Here is a 17,520-nt window from a genome sequence, read left to right as displayed (position 1 = left end):
GCAAGGGCAAGTTGGAGACTGTGTAAAGTACATCACTTGAGGAAGTCCCGATAAAGATACATCAGGAATAGCCAAAGACTGTGTTTAAATTATATCAAAGAGGAGAAGAAACCTGTCAGGAATGTACACCAGGTATCCGACCAAGATTAAGACTAACAGCCAAGTTGTTTTGCATATCAGTTGTGTTGTTGATCAAAAGAAACTCAAGGAAACTGATTTCTATAAGAGTACAAAGCACAGTGAAGGGAAATCCAGGGGAAGGGAAGCATCCTCTGGAACTGTGAACTTTATCAATTTGGAACTTTTCTAGTGTTGGAGCAACGCCTTTCCTTTTCGAACATTGATAAACTTTTCTAAGCCAAAGACATTTCCCTTTTCACCTTAGAGTTGAGTTTTACAATGTGAGGGCCAGAATAGTACTTTGGATACAGGACATTTTGCTTTGGACATCTTGATATCAGACAGACCCTTAGTTTTGTTTTAGGGAAGTACCTAGCATTTTCCAACCCCTTTTGTTTCAATAAAGATTTATGGCCAAAACCATGAGTCCCCTATGTGTGCGTCTCATTCCTGGCTTATCACAGTACAAAATGAAGCACATCCAGGAAGCTCACAGGCACAGACGCCAGTTACTCTTGGTTCAACACGCATCAACAGTTGAGTATGCCATCTTTCTTATCCCTCTCTTCCCTCCCTAACGCACCCACCCCCTTTTACCTTACAGAGCCACAAAAGCGCTTGGAGACCATAGAAAAGGTAGCGGTGCCTCGCATAAATACACCTAAAAGAACAGTAGACAATATAAATGAAAATCATATTTGTATCAAGGTGAGTGAATGAACGTATGAAGGGATGGATGGATTGATGTGTGAATGGTTGTATGCAAGAGTGAGTGTATAGGTGACTGGATAGATGTGTGAGTGGATGGAAGAGTGAAGTGGGGATGGATGGTTGTGTGAAAGAATGCCTCAGTGGATGGATGGCTGGATAGGTTGATGGATGAATAAATACATGGATGAATGTGCGAGTGAGTGGGGTGGATGACAGAATGAGTGAGAATGCATGAGTGGATGACAGAATGTGTGAATGGATTACAGAATGAGTGAACAAATGGCTTTAAAATGGTGTAAGGTGGATGTGTACGTTGAGTGAATAGTTTGGTAGATTAATGAGTGGGCAGATCTACTCGTCTGCGAGCAGATCGACAAGTGAGTGGATGATTGGGGCTGTGACCTAGACACATTTCTGCTGCACATGAGTAAGCCCCTGACCACACAGCTCTGAGGATTGTAATGGGTTAGAGGGTTTTCTGGAGGAAAAAACACCAAGCAGAAAAAACATCTAGCAAAAATGCATCCATATGACCTAACTAAAATGGTCACTATGCAAAGGTCAGGACAACACCATTACAACAGCAATCACTGTGGAAAACAGAGTGACATTCCTTGTGTTCGCTGTGGCCTTGTCAATCCCATTGCAATGTATGTTGGATCCGGGTGTATCCACATTTTGCTGTGCTAAGGCAACGAAAGGCATTTTTCCCACTAAGAAGTGTCTGGTCTTGTCATTACCAATTTATTTATTAGAAGCGATAGTCATTTTACAAATAACAACACGTCTGCTTGGCATTCACAACATCTCATATATTTAGGTTGGGTCCTTGATAAGTAGCTCGGTTGCAATAAAGGTAAACTTCTGCTATCCCGGCCATTGAGTGAGTGTTCATTAGTGGTCTTGTAGGTAGGCATTGACATTCCAAGATGGCCACTAGCTATTAAATGCTGCAGATTGGAATAGGCAGTCTAGATTGGCCATTGTTGCTATGGTTATTTGCATACTTTTCAATTAGTGGTGATCCAACAGAGTCTACGTATTGGTATGGATGTTGTGTCACAACGTCCATCTCCATCTCAGTGATTAGAAGCATTCAATGAGGGGTGAGAAGCCAGCATGCAATGCACCAATCTGAAGCACGTTCTACATCATGGAACAGATGACTGACAACAGAATACTTTTAAGGCTGGTATGTCTGTATGCACCAATTGCACTGTATGCAGCCACCTCTTCGAAGGCAGTAGTGCACCAGGGTAATACAAATTACCTGGAAATAAGTAGTTTGCAGTGTGCCATTCAAGCATGTTGGTGAAGAAGATCTGTGGGGAGTTGGAGCTGGAGCAGCTCCAGAATGGATGGGTACTGAAAATCTAGGAAATGCCTCCCTGGGGGTTGGCCTGGTTCTCCTTTCTCTAAGAAGAGATCTCAGAGGAGTAGTCTCTGAGACCTGTAAGTAATTAGCACAAGAGAAGGTGTTGATGTAGACTAGTACTGTTGCGGTGCAATAAGGATCTTCCATTACACCAGCCAGTATGTCAAAATACTCCACATCAGAACCCCAATGATCACACTGCAACTTGCTGGATAATGTTTTTGGCTACGGGCCTACATGGGGTTAAGGTTAATTTGCTTTTGTAAATGTGTATTGTTATGGTATGGATAATTAGTCAGAAAAACGATTCCTTTTGATTTATGCATATTTGGAATTCATAAGCTTGAACCTAAGAGTGTGGCAGGCTTGGTAGCCCAAACTCTGGTGTTGAGGAAGAGAAGTGTATCCCCTACCTTTCTGGCTGTGGTCTGAGGCAAGGGTGGATGCATACTACCCTATGCCAGGGTTGTACCACACTGAAGCCACCCCCCAGACCAGCTTGAAAGGAAGGGGTGCTACACAGCCTACAATGCTAAATGATGTTAGAACAGGAGATGGACTATTCCCTGAGTTCTTACCGTATGCTTCACAATGTGACAGTCACCAAGGTGGATTTATTAAAGGATATCTATGTGAACCCCTGTTTATTTATAAAACACAACAATATGGGCCTCATGCGGAGTTAGCCGGTCCAGTAACAACACCGGAAATAATGCCGGTACGACCAGCTTCAACATTGTTACCATACGAGCTCACTCCGAGTCTGTCGGTAGGGGCAGTGAACTACCAGCAGGCCTGACCTGCCGGTAGTTCAGGCCCCTACCAGCAGACTGAAGCACCAGCACCATTAACAATAGTGCCGGTGCTTCAGTGGTTCCCATCCCATGGAGTCATATTGGACTCCATGGGAACGGGAACTTACTGTTACTCCGCTGCCCGTAATATCCCGTTAATACCGGGATATCAGGTGGCAGAAACGGTAAACTGAGATTGCTGGCAAGCTACTGGTACTACCGGCGGCTTACCGGCAATCTCCCCTATAACTGAGCCCCTATAACTCTATAAGCATGACCTACTCTAAAACCTTTCTTCGCTGTTCCCTTGCTGAGATTTCCCTCTGAGGGATCTGCCCCAATAGCCTACCATCCTTGAGAAGGGTCAAAGGTACAGCCTTAGGGTGGAACTGTCGGAACAGCCCCATCCCCCACTCCCTGCCTGGCATCACCCACTGTGGAGGAGGGCCAGGAGATGGCCCCAGTGGGTGGTTCCATCCCCTTGCACAGGCCACTCTATTCTTCCTCCACATTCACACCATAGGATTCCTCTATTTATATCCCCTTTAAAACCTAAAATGTAAAACCAACACGATTTATAAACATATACCAGTAAAGAGCTATAAAGAACTACCTCATCCTCAAAAAATACCTAGACCTATCTACATATATATATATATATAGATATAGATATGTATGCACACACCTACTCAATCCATAATATTTGTATACACTATAGAGACTTTGTACCAAACTCTAAGAATAAATAAATGCATGCAAACCTATACACTGCTACAGTCGGCCACACACTAGGCTTATGACAGTAACTTCAGTTGTCATCTTATCATCTTATGGGAGTGTGACCTGCCCACGCCTGCTGACTACCAGTCTGGCCCAAACCACACACTAGTGGTTTCAGGCATTGCCCCATTCACCTTGTACTGCACCGCCTTGCCAGATCTTCCTTGGCAGCCCCATAGGGGCTGCTAGCATCACCGCCGCACCCCGCTGCATAATTGTACTTTTTTGCACCGGCCCCATTCCCTGGTGGACTGCCGCACTCAGGCCGCGCAGTATTTCATCTGGCGGTGTCACCGTAGCCATTGGGATGCCACCATCAACACTGTGGTCTGGCACGTGCATGAGCTGAGCTAAAAATATTCGCTCCCTTTCTTCTCTGCGCTACCGTGGCACAAGGGATGTGACCAGGTGTCAAGTCCTAAACATTAAAGTGGGGGGACTCATCGACATACGCAAAGGGATGTGAAGTCACCAGAAATAAGCATGTCAAGGGGAAATATTCACATTTCGTTAAATTGGCTTTGCATAACAAGCCAAATTGTACAGGACGAATGGCATTTGCCTTTCATAAAATCAACACACCCACAAAACCAAGAGAGGATATTTTCTTCTAATCGTGTTTTCGAAAAACTTTAGAAGGTGTGCATGTTTTAAACTCCAAGAATCAATACAAATGTTTTCCCTGGAACTTCACCTTTAGTTGTTTAGGGCTACAGTGCAGTGGTGAAGTGTCCAGCCTGCAAATCTGATGACTGCAGTTCGATCCTTGAGGATGACTTTAATTCATAAATTCAAAGAGGACATTTAATGTTTCTCATTTTAGTTGGGGAGGACTGGGTCCACCCTCTGAAAAAAGTGTCTGGACTCCGCCCACCCACGTGCACCCTCGATTTGAGCCTTGGGTGAGCCTGCACACTCTTCAGAGCTCCAGCCGGCCTGACCGAACTCCACCACTCTTCACCCAGGCCCCAAGGGTGTAGTGGCCTAGGACTTTGCACCCAACGTGGTGGGGCAGGCGTTTAGATTTCTCCCTCCTCGCCTCTTGGGTCACTCTGGCAGACGCGGGCGGCATGGCTTATTTTCCGGGCTCGCTCGGTCTAGCCCCAGGGCAGGGCATCAAGGGGGCACGGCCACATCACCTGGTTCAGGGCAGCTTGCACACGTGGAATGGGCCAGGTGGCTCTGATTTTCTCCCTGGACAGCCCTTCGCATGCAGTACAGGCTTTTACAGGTTGGACACGTCCAGTCTGTTCCGGTCATGCAGTCTGGGCCTACTAAGATGCTGGGCCACACCTGGCACACGTGGTCCATTTTAGGTGAATTGTTAGGCCCCTTTGGCTGCTTGATGCCACGGCCCCCAGAGAGCAGCTGTGATGTGCCTCCTTCTTTCTCCTTTTCCACCCAAACGTTAGTTCCAAGGTTTATTTTCTTCACATTCCCTCCCCTGCCCAGTCCTCTCCTGTGCAGAGGAGGCATTGTTCTTTCCGGTTTCTTCTCAATATTCCATCCACCCCCATGGTGTGCTGGATGGTATAGTGCAGGTGAGCCCATCACCTAAATACAGAAAAAAAACATAAATACAGCAATGAATGCATAAACTATAACCCACCCTGGTGTCTGCATCTTTATTTCCATATTTCCCTCCAGGGACAAGCATGGATCCTGATTTAGCCAGGACCAAATTGGGCCAGGGGCTACAGAAGCATTGCAAGGTGTTTAAAAAAATCATATGGCCCGTAACAGAGTTCACTGTCCCTCTGATAGTGGAGCAAGATGCTGTACGAGGCCAAAGCACAGAATGAGGTCTGGACCGCAAGGCCAGATTTGTCTCTGGCGGGCTAAGGTTTGCTGAACACAGCTGCCAGTAGCTGTCTTGGTGACAACCACTAGAGCCAGATTCAGGCAGATAGTGACAATCTCAGTTCCCTAAGACCCAAGATCAATGGCGTTGGTTGCAAGCCTCGGACTGACCTCTGCGGCAGCATTGTGAGGAGTGAGGACACAGAGCAGAGGCTAGCTGAGCTTCCTTTGGGAGCACTGCATCATAGAGCAAATCTGAGCAAGCAATGCAGCGTTGACACCAACTTGGGCAATATAGGCTCCTTCTATTTACATTCCTCACAGGACCAATCAGACACGAGGGGCTGGGAAGATGGGCTAGCTCAATGCCTGTGGTATCCCGGGATGGTGCAGCCAGAATGCACCCATCCCCTCTCCTGGCAGGCGAGTTACACAATGTTGGACCGTAAATAATAGCTATGTAAATCATTACCCTTCAAGTATATTTAACTTGGAGACAGCTGAGTCCCAGCTCATTTATTTTCATCAATGGCAGCCCTGCTCATCCATCTTCATGAGTTTATATTGGGCCAGCAGTAGGCAGCGGCATGCAGTCTCTTGTGCAATAAGACACAGACCATAAGTGAACAGCTGCATTATGGGTACAAAGGATGTACTCTTGAAAGAAATACATGCCATGATACTCATTAATATAATTCTGTATCAGTTTGCAGCAAACATCCTTTACCATTTAAGGCTCATTTTGTTGAAGTCCAAACACTAACTCACACTCTAACCCTACCCTTGTCTTCGGCTGATGGTCCATTGTGTATGGGATAATGTATTGTAACCCTAACTCAAATCCTAACTTTTGGACTTATTCTAACCCTAACTGGAACCACCAAGCTATTGCAAACTCTAAACCTGTTGCCAACATGTATTATAACCCTCATGTTATCCTTGCCCAATGGCATTTCACATGTGAGGCATCTTGTACTTTCTGGAATCCATAGTAAATGTTATTCCCATATGTCCTGGAGGATGTAAACATAGAAAAGGCGCAGTGCATTACAATGTTTTTCAATACACAAAATATTATGTCATTAGGTTCATGGTCAAGTTAATTTCCCTTAGGCAGAACAAATAAACTAAGTTACTCTACCTCCAGGTCTGGCAGGATTTTACCGATTTTTTTGAAGCTTGGAGGGACTTGTTTGCAATTTCAAGTTATCTAACACTTTTCACGTCTCCTGACATAGCCGATGCATTTTAATTACCTGTAAACGTGAGTGGGAATGAGTTTAAATATGTTGTGTCTCTTTTAGTACTTAACTGCATTGCAAATCTTTCTTGATGCTTTACTTATAATAAAGAGTATATTTGTCAGTAAATACACTGTGTGGGGTTATCTTTATTTTGTGCGTACTGTACCTCCGTACCACTTCTCGCCCCTTGTACGAGTGATGCTAAGCTGCGATTCCACACTCCCACTGTGCAGGTCTGGACTAACTTGGTGGAAACCTGCACATTATACATGTAAATACTTCTTTCATTTAAAAAATGATGGGAAAGGAGTGGGGTAGCCACACGACTGAGGTTTCGTGGTCTGTAAAGAAGTGGATAGTCGTTGCATGTTTCACTTGTTGTATGTTTCCATACAGTTGCTGGAGAAGCTGCTTCCATGTGCCAGACACTTACAGATTTCTGTGACAAACCATTGGACATGGCTCCTGAACTGACCAGAGGGGCCACTAATGTGATCTGCTCCCTTTGCTTCAAAAGCAATTACAAACGAGGAGATCCCGAGTTTGAATCAATGCTTCTCTACAGCCAGGGCATTGTGGACACTGTTGCCAAGGATAGCCTGGTGGATATCTTTCCATGGCTGCAGGTGAGTTTTGCATGTTTGGGGATTTTGTACTGGTTGGGGAGATGGACAAATGGTTTATGAAAGAGAAATGCTGTTATTTATCTTAGGAGGCAGAAGAGGCATATTGTTTGTACAACAATGAATAGGGACACACGTTGAGTCAAAGGCCAACAATAGTTGGCAATTTAACCACTCTTGAGACCCCAGTTGATCTCTCTGAGTAATATATCTGATCAAGATGGCTAAGATGGGTAACAAATACATTTAGTATCTTTTGATTTTCTGTTAGGTAGAAAATGCATGATTTTGCAGTCGTTTGGTGGCGAAATGCACGCATGTACAGGTGCGCACTCAGACTGGCCAAGCAGTGAGCTAGCAAAAGATCCCCCCGTAGGGTGGATCTTTCCGCAAAGTAGGCAAACTCATCCACCTACTAAACTATCAACCGCTGGTCACACCAGCAATGGGGGAATGTGTATGCAAATGCGTCCAAAGTGTTGATCACGGGAATCAGGAGCTGAAAAGCAAAGAAGACAAGAGTAGGCGGGGATAAAAACCCATAGCTCAGAAGGCAAGGGCTCCTCCCGTCTTTCAGTCAGATCGAGATGATGACGCGATCCACTAAAGACAGTTCATGCTGTGATATAAGAATGTGGTTCACCTATTCCTCTTACCTCTCTGTCCCTCTGACCCTATCTCCATCTGCCCTTGTCCCCTTCCCCGTCACCCTCTCTGTATCCTTCACCCTAGCTCTCCCTTTCTTCCCATTATATCCCTCTCATCCTCCTCCGACAAACACTGTCCTCTTTGCCCCCTCTGCATATCCCTATCCACCTCTTCCCATCCCTCTCCCCATTCTTCTCCCCTCTACCCACCCTCTCCCCCTCTCACTAATTCTCTTTCTGCTGGTGCCTCTTTTCCCTCATAGCTTTCTCTTGCACCCCCCCTCTTTCCTCCTTCGTTCCCTCTCACAACATATAATCCCAATGTCCTTGATCCCCTGTTTATCTCTGTCCTCTTGCATTCTCCCCTCATTCTGCTCTCCCCATCACCCCCTCTCCATTCCTTCGCCATCCCCACTACCCTCCCCACTGCCCCAACTCCTTTCCCTTCTTCCGAAGCCCATGCCCCTTTCCCCTTCTATCCTCCCCACGCCACTCTCTCTTCCCCACCTACCCATCACCCCCTCCTCCTTCCCTCTTTCTCTCCCCTTCCTCCTTATGATTTCCCTCCCCCTCACTCTCCCTCTTCTCTCTCCCAGTTCCCTCCATTCCTCCCCAATCCCTCCCCCCGACCTCCATCTCCACTACCCCCTTTCTTCCTACCTCTCTGTCCATCCCCTTACCATTCGCCACGCTCATTTCATCCCCCTTTCCCTCCCCTCACCCTTGCGTACTCTTCTGCCTCTACCTTCCACTATCTTCCTTTGCCCACTCCCCTTTGTCACACTTCCCCCTCTTCTTCTCCCTCTTACCCCCAACTTCCCCCCTCCCCATTTTCATCTGCCTAATTCCCCTCTCCCCTCCAAACTCTTACCCCCCCGATGCCGCTCCTTTTTTCCTACCTCCCTTCTCTTCCCTACCTCCTCCGACTCCTTCTCTCTGTAACTTTCTCTCTTTCCCCTCACTTTCCCTTCCTCTCCTTCCAGATTTCCCTCTTCCCCTAAACCTTTCCATCGCCCTCCCCAGCATCCTCCTTCGCATCCTCCCCATCCCACCACCCCTCCTTCTCTCCTCTTCATCTCCCCCTCCCTCCCTCCACATATCCTCTCTCAATCCTCCCCATTCCTCTCCCCTCTATCCACCTTCACCCTTCTCTCCTCCATCTCCACACCTTCCTCCTCATCTCTCCCCCTCCCTGCCATTGCTTTCCCCATTCCCCCTCCACCCTTCCTATTCCCCTCCTCTGCCTCCTCCCTCTTCCCCCAACCCATTTTCCATTGAACCTGGACCCATTGTTTGGCTGTCATGGAATAGGGATAAAATAGATCGGATACTTGTATTGCAGCTCTTCTACTCAGTTTTTGGTAGAAGTTGATAGAAACATCATAATGTGGACGTCCTCTTACTCTTTCCCACTCCAATAGGAGAACAAAATGAGACGGTGAATTTAGGGGAGAAGTGTGTGATTAATTGTCACCAGGAAACTATGGTAAAAGACTGCATGTGAAATCGGTTTTCCCTGAGTGACCTCCAATGAACAGGCTGGTGGCACCCCGGTGGGTGACAAATGTTCAGAAGAAGAAGAGGGCAGATAGGTGGCTTAGCACAGCATCTGCTCCTGTTGTGGAATCGTCTCCTGGTGTACGTTCATTGAGAAGAGCGCAAGCTGTGCTGCCGCTGAAAGTACCGTGGGAAGATTGCATAGTGAGACTGAGGCATGAACTCTTGCTAGATGTATGGCATTGAGCTGCTGAGCAGTAGGCTGATCATGGGCAAACGCCTGGCTAAAACGGCCATCTTTAAGCTACAGACAACAGGCATTACACAAATCAAGCACTCACTGAATGACTAACTCAGCCATTCCCACCTCACCAAACCCTAGACAAGCACGTGACAGGCTTCGACTTCCTGATCATCAACCCAGCAAAAAACCCTACTGCACACCACACAAATATCACCAGCACACAGTCCTTCGGGCAATAATAAACAAGTGATCTAATCGCAATCTCTGTTCTGCCGCCAAGGAAACTCACTGCCTTGCAGTACACTAAGCTTCAAAACACTCTTAAGCAAGACCGGGTTACAAGCCCATTCCCACGCGCCTACCACTACCTCAACCCATCCTTTGTAAATATACTGTACATGGGTAATCCTACCATTGTCCCATCCTTTGTAAATATACTGTACATGGGTAATCCTACCATTGTCTCATCTTTTGTTTATATACTGTACATGGGTAATCCTACCATTGTCTCATCTTTTGTTTATATACTGTACATGGGTAATCCTACCATTGTCACATCCTTTGTAAATATACTGTACATGGGTAATCCTACCGTTGTCCCATCCTTTGTAAATATACTGTACATGGGTAATCCTACCATTGTCTCATCTTTTGTTTATATACTGTACATGGGCAATCCTACCATTGTCTCATCTTTTGTTAATATACTGTACATGGGTAATCCTACCGTTGTCTCATCTTTTGTTTATATACTGTACATGGGTAATCCTACCGTTGTCACATCCTTTGTAAATATACTGTACATGGGTAATCCTACCGTTGTCTCATCTTTTGTTTATATACTGTACATGGGTAATCCTACCGTTGTCTCATCTTTTGTTTATATACTGTACATGGGTAATCCTACCATTGTCTCATCTTTTGTTTATATACTGTACATGGGCAATCCTACCATTGTCTCATCTTTTGTTTATATACTGTACATGGGTAATCCTACCGTTGTCTCATCTTTTGTTTATATACTGTACATGGGCAATCCTACCATTGTCTCATCTTTTGTTTATATACTGTACATGGGTAATCCTACCGTTGTCTCATCTTTTGTTTATATACTGTACATGGGTAATCCTACCGTTGTCACATCCTTTGTAAATATACTGTACATGGGTAATCCTACCGTTGTCTCATCTTTTGTTTATATACTGTACATGGGTAATCCTACCGTTGTCTCATCTTTTGTTTATATAGTGTACATGGGTAATCCTACCATTGTCTCATCTTTTGTTTATATACTGTACAGGGGTAATCCTACCATTGTCTCATCTTTTGTTTATATACTGTACATGGGTAATCCTACCATTGTCTCATCTTTTGTTTATATACTGTACATGGGCAATCCTACCATTGTCTCATCTTTTGTTTATATACTGCACATGGGCAATCCTACCATTGTCTCATCTTTTGTTTATATACTGCACATGGGTAATCCTACCATTGTCACATCCTTTGTAAATATACTGCACATGGGTAATCCTACCATTGTCCCATCTTTTGTTTATATACTGCACATGGGTAATCCTACCATTGTCTCATCTTTTGTTTATATACTGCACAGGGGTAATCCTACCATTGTCTCATCTTTTGTTTATATACTGCACATGGGTAATCCTACCATTGTCACATCCTTTGTAAATATACTGCACATGGGTAATCCTACCATTGTCCCATCTTTTGTTTATATACTGTACATGGGTAATCCTACCATTGTCTCATCTTTTGTTTATATACTGCACATGGGCAATCCTACCATTGTCTCATCTTTTGTTTATATACTGCACATGGGCAATCCTACCATTGTCTCATCTTTTGTTTATATACTGTACAGGGGTAATCCTACCATTGTCTCATCTTTTGTTTATATACTGTACATGGGTAATCCTACCATTGTCTCATCTTTTGTTTATATACTGCACATGGGTAATCCTACCATTGTCTCATCTTTTGTTTATATACTGCACATGGGTAATCCTACCATTGTCTCATCTTTTGTTTATATATTGTACACGGGTAATCCTACCATTGTCTCATCTTTTGTTTATATACTGTACAGGGGTAATCCTACCATTGTCTCATCTTTTGTTTATATACTGTACACGGGTAATCCTACCACTGTCTCTGTGTAAACCCCCAGAATGTATTTTTTCCCTCTTATGTTGTTACTAAGCTTCGAGCTTCCCGATGTATTGTTCATATTTTCCTTTGTATGTGTAACTACGTTTTGAGTAACCTTTGCAATGCGCCCAAATACCCTCGGGTTTGGTGCGCTATACAATAATAAAACAAACAAACAAACATGGCATTACATGGCTCCTCGGCCTGTGGAATAGTAAGAGGCAGTCATTAGAACGCAATAATATGACATTACAGCCTTTAGACTAAGGCGGTAAGAGTTAGCTAGAATTGAATTCCGGTTGCCTGTCAACATTTGTTTTTATGTTTCCTCCCCAGCAAGTAATGTTTTCTTTCCACTAAGAGGTCATTGCTGAGTGCCCACAATAGCATGTACTTAAGTGAACATTTGATAGAAGACATAGAATTAATTGTGCTTTAGTTGCTAGAAGTTCATTAGTTCTTAATAAAAAAAAAAGAAAATCAGAAACGGTGGAAAATGATCAATAAAATGAACAAGTAAATTGTGAATTTGAAAATAACGCGAACAGTCTCTTAGAAATATGTCTGTATCCTTAATCTAGTGAGATTGAAGTAGAAAGAATATCACGTTTAGATAAAAAGCCGCCAGCCAGGAATGGTGGCGAAGCAACAATTGTGAAAACTTTGTAAAAGCGAAAATACATAACAAACATGTAAGACTAAAACCATTACCAGTGCAGCGTTCCATCCATCACTATCAGTGACTATTATGTTTGTTTTCAGATATTTCCGAACAAAGATCTGAAAATGTTGAAGAAGTGTGTGGAAGTTCGAGACGCGCTGCTGCAGAAGAAGTACTTGGAACACAAGGTAGGTATTCAGGGGACGGGGCTGAGTGTATCTTTATGATGGCGTGCTAGTCCGCCTTATGCTTTGAGTGATCTTGTACATGAGTGAGTGCACATGAATGCCTCATCTGTTATTGCTTAATAATACTAGTATGGGATTAGTTATTGCCTCATTGGAGAGTCCATCATATCCTCAACCCGAAAACCCTTGTGTGTAACTGCCAACACACTGCTCTTCACCATGCCGCATCTGTCGCACCCCGCCCCCTTTTTTTAAGACCCGGTGCTGCACATTTCTTGAGGAATCCACACTCCACCTTCCTCCATTTATTCTGCTCCTCATTTCATGGGGAAGAACCCTCTGCAGGTTTATGCTGTCTCCAAATCTGGTGATTTGTGGCTGTTAGTGGCGAGGGAGGAGGGGATTTCATTTTGGGCTGTGTGAGAAGAGTTTGGTGCTTGTGGGAGACAGCAGGGTAGACCCCTGGGCAAAATGAGCAGGGATTCTGACCCCTCCCCAACCAATGCCTGACAAACACCTGACAAACGTCTTGCCCTCGATGGACCCAGCAGGCCACTCAGCATAGCACCTGAGCATGTTAGAGTGAGGTTTGAGATATCTCTTAGCCTAGTAATCAACATACTAAAGAAGGTGAAATGGGTGATTTTGGTCCTCAATTTCAAGATCCCTTCCACCGGACCTTACGTTCTTGCCTCTCATTACACTTAGCATATTACAGTAATGTGTACGTTTCCACACCACGCTTGTTTTGCTCCTCGTGGGTGGTACAACATATATATTTGAGACAGTGACAGAGCCAGAGAGAGAGACAGAGAGCGGGGCAGCATTGGAAGCTAGAGAAGTGTGACCTGTTTGTAAATGGCTAGGAGTAGAAGTGCAGAGTTGCAAGTTCTTTTCTAAGGCCTACTCCCACCTCCTTCATACTAACCAACTCCCCTCTAAGATCTCCTACTACCGTACACTACACACACACAACCCCCCGCACAGATTGGCCAAGCCGTAAGCACATCAACACTAATTGAGCCATTACTAAACTCTCCTCTTTAGCCCTATCACTCTCTCTCTCACATCAGTGGCTAGCCAAACCCAAACTGCTGTAGTCTATCAGATCTTGGGCTCTTCCCTGTGGATCTTCCCTGTGGATAACATACTTCCAGATTTCGCCACCAAACCCACAGAACGCAGATTGGCACTCAGGAACTGGGTACTTGCCACCTGAACCCATCCACACTATAGGTTTTGCATCTTCCTCTCCTACTATCCCACTAATGAACCCCATCACCTTTTCTTCTTACAGATCCAAGCGCAGAGATGTCACCAATAGTGGCAGAAGGGCACTATACAAGACCACTTTCATTACATTATATTTCAGCAGTTACTGGGTAACATAGTATACCAGATTTCTGAAACTGCATACTTTCCATTAATATACAGTAAAAAAAAAGATTGATTAAATGTACACAATACCGTTTACTAATGTCAACATTACACATGTTCATAGTCCAGAGGTCCCTATATTTTAGTGCACCAAGGCCATCCTGGCAGTGTGAGCTGCTTTCTATAAATCCCACAACAAACCTTAACTTTTTCACATAAGAGTGGGTCACCAACCTTTTTTCTGAAATATTTGTATTGGTGAAAACGAGCTTAGACATATCACAAACAGATCTGTAGGCCTGAAACCTCCAAATCCAAGATGCTTCTTTGTGTCAAAATTGAAAACATTCTCAGATGTAGATGCATGGTTTACCATTTCCAAAACTCAAATATGCAATCTTCAGGTAGATAGGTGGGGAGCGCAAAGGAGTAAAGCATGGATAAAGAATAGGTTCGAGGCTTCGTCCTCAAGACAGCATATGCAGTTCATCAAGTGTAAGGGTTCCCTTCCCCAAGACTTCAACGCAGCACTTGGTATTTGTTTCAGTCTTTCAAAGTTCAACACAACTCTAGGTCAACCCAACCCTCCTTCTGGATTGCATCACCAGTTCGCTTACAGTGCTTCTCCTTGGTTTGTTTCACAATGTCTTTGGTTTTCACACTTTAGGTCTCACTGGTCTAGGGACAGTTGTCAGACCACACGGTCCAGGTCGGGCAACCAGGAACCCCAGGCTCTTCAGCCCACACAGGTTATTCTGTACTTGTCCCTGTGTGCAGATGCACATTCACTTAGCTTCTCTTTGTCGGCCTCTTAGCTTTATGTGCAGCTTCACACTCTACTGGCTCCTTTTGCTTAGCCTTTTGGCTTTGCTATAACATGTCACACATTTCTTGCCAGTTTTGGCCTTGCCTCAATGCATCCATTTATAAAGTTCATGTGGTAGTCGTCTTGTTCATGCCCACCTTTCTGTCACAAACTTCCACACTTGCGCTCTTTTCCGTAGGTTGCTTTCAAATGGGCACTTTCCCTTTTGGCTTCCATCAACTATTAGCTTGGCCCTCAAAGTTTTATTCAGTTCAGTGTTCAATATGCTTAATTCCAAGTTTTCATTCCATTGGGTATTCAACATGCATAATTTAGCCTTGTTTCAAGTTTTCATCTGGTTCGGTATTGAATATGCATCATACGGCACTTTGTTACTTATGTGCAGCCATATAGGAGTGCCCTGGCTTTCCGTGACTTTCCCCGACACTCACCGGTCCTCAGTGTTCCTCTCTGGCAGCTCCTGATGCTTCTTTTTTATTTCTCCGGCCAGTGGGCCATCCTCTGCGAGCCCTGCTCACACTCCGGGTGCTCTCCTGCACATGCCGCCAGCTTCGCTTCTTTGGCACGGACGTGGACAGTGTCCTCTTATTTCTTGCTTGCTCTTAGCTCCAGCTGCTCTCTCCTCAACACAGAGACTCCCACACCTGTGGCAGACTAACGGCCCAACTTGCCTTGTGCTCCACAGGTCCTCTGGGACATCGGCCGGCGTCCTGGCTTCCTCTCAGGCTGCACCATGGCTGCCTCCTCACGAGAAGGGTCCCCTGCTGGTCTCTCCCACACAGGCCTCCCTGTTGCTCTCTTTGCTGCTCCACTGGTCTCCCATTATACACCTGCAACCACTTGACAGGTTGCATGTGTAGACTTACAATTGGACATGTCTGACCATAGTTAAAAGGACATGCCTAGCTCACAATACTCTGCAGGCATCTTCCTCATCCCAGTACTAGAGTAGTGAAATTCGGTTTTAGTGTTCATTAATCTATTGCCTCTTCCTCGTCCCAGTACTGTCAGAGGTAAAATTTGGGGAAATGAGGGGAGCGGTTTTACACCAGCCTATGAAGGCCAGAGGAGGGCTAGGTTGGTCTTCAATAGGCAAAGGGAATAACCATTTCTCTCCTTTGGGCTCCCCACTCCCAATCCCCAAGGATCCTCCACCCAGGTAATCCTTCCTTGCTTCTCCACCCCCAGGGTAAGGATCCAAAAGCAATGGCCTTTTCCTCGCCACCTGATAAGAGGATCCAGGGGGAGTAGGAGTGAGGATACCCTCAAGTTTCTCACAGTACCCTTCAGAAGAACTGACAATTACATGTCGGAATAAAACAGCTCCCAATGGAAAAGCCAGAATTGTGAAGTTTAATAATATGCCTTTGGACGATTTCAAGGATTGGTCCTTGTGCCTTTGGAAGATCACCTCCGTCACAAAGGTCAAATTGGAGCCTTTAGCTCTTCCTCTGAAATAAATACTAATTCATGGAGCTCTAAAGGTCACCACAATCTTTTAGCTAATGAGACATGTTGCGATGCGCTAATAAGCAAGTCTATAATTCTACTCCAAGAAATTTGGTTGACATTTTAAGAATTTCTGGATGGTTTTAATGTATCTTTTCAAATAGCAATTTGTTGCCATTAGAAACTCGCTAGGATGGTGTTTGGGTAGGACTTGTTCGTCAATGTATTGATTACTAGCCACTGAATTCAGTTTTGAAGAGAACTCAAATGCATCTCATTTTATTATTATTATTTGTTTAGTTTTATAAGGAACTGTCATTTCAAAGTACAAGCTGGAACTAACATGTTCTAAAGATATTCAAAACAATACACAATTCCTAAATTTGGTTGGTACATCACCAACACAAAATTATCAATTATTGTACTAAACATTACAGTCCCTATTATATTCCTTCCCTCCCACCTCCCTCTACTGTTTGGGGGGACAATATGTATGGGGGATGTCCATAGGATGTTACAGGTCTCTCTGATAGGGGAATCGATGACAAGCTGCAGGTTAGGGTTTTATGTGGGGTGCAGGTCAGGCCCTATTCGGTCCATATTCATTAATTAACTTTCATAATCGTTTCACTGTATTGCATTTTCCATTCCCAGTTACAATGCTCTGTAATAGGTGAAGAAAGGGAGCCATTCTGTGTCTATATGGGCGTGGGATTTGTTTAATATGGCTGTCATGCTTTCTATTTCATAACGTTTTTGGGCTTTTCGCTCCCATTCCTTTCGTGTTGGAAGGTGGCTTCTCTTCAAATCTATTGTGAGACATACTCTCCCTGCCAGGAACAGGTTTTGTGGCATGTTGAGTAAGCTTGCATATAAGTCCCCTTGATTTTCCAAGGCTAAACAGTACTGAAAACACAGACAGTGCTCCGTCCATACCATCGATATCATTGATCCATGCTAAGACCTCGTTCCAATATAGTTGAACTAAGAGACATTCCCACCAAACATACCA

The 17,520-nt window shown here is 44.7% G+C and overlaps 1 protein-coding gene across 1 annotated transcript in view; it reads left to right on the top strand.

The window, feature by feature from the left end:
- The window catches only part of CYP17A1 (cytochrome P450 family 17 subfamily A member 1), a 503,310-nt gene that overhangs the window by 284,886 nt on the left and 200,904 nt on the right, over nt 1-17,520 (top strand). Inside the window, exons 3-4 of the mRNA XM_069611689.1 lie at nt 7,221-7,450; nt 12,770-12,856. Coding sequence (XP_069467790.1) covers nt 7,221-7,450; nt 12,770-12,856 — 317 coding nt within the window. The remainder of the gene's footprint in view (nt 1-7,220; nt 7,451-12,769; nt 12,857-17,520) is intronic.

The sequence above is a fragment of the Ambystoma mexicanum genome, chromosome 8 (genome assembly GCF_040938575.1).
Source record: "Ambystoma mexicanum isolate Mex_15411 chromosome 8, UKY_AmexF1_1, whole genome shotgun sequence".
Classification (NCBI taxonomy): Eukaryota; Metazoa; Chordata; class Amphibia; order Caudata; family Ambystomatidae; genus Ambystoma; species Ambystoma mexicanum.
Note: the sequence above shows the minus strand (reverse complement) of the source record. Positions and strands in the feature narration are given on the sequence as shown.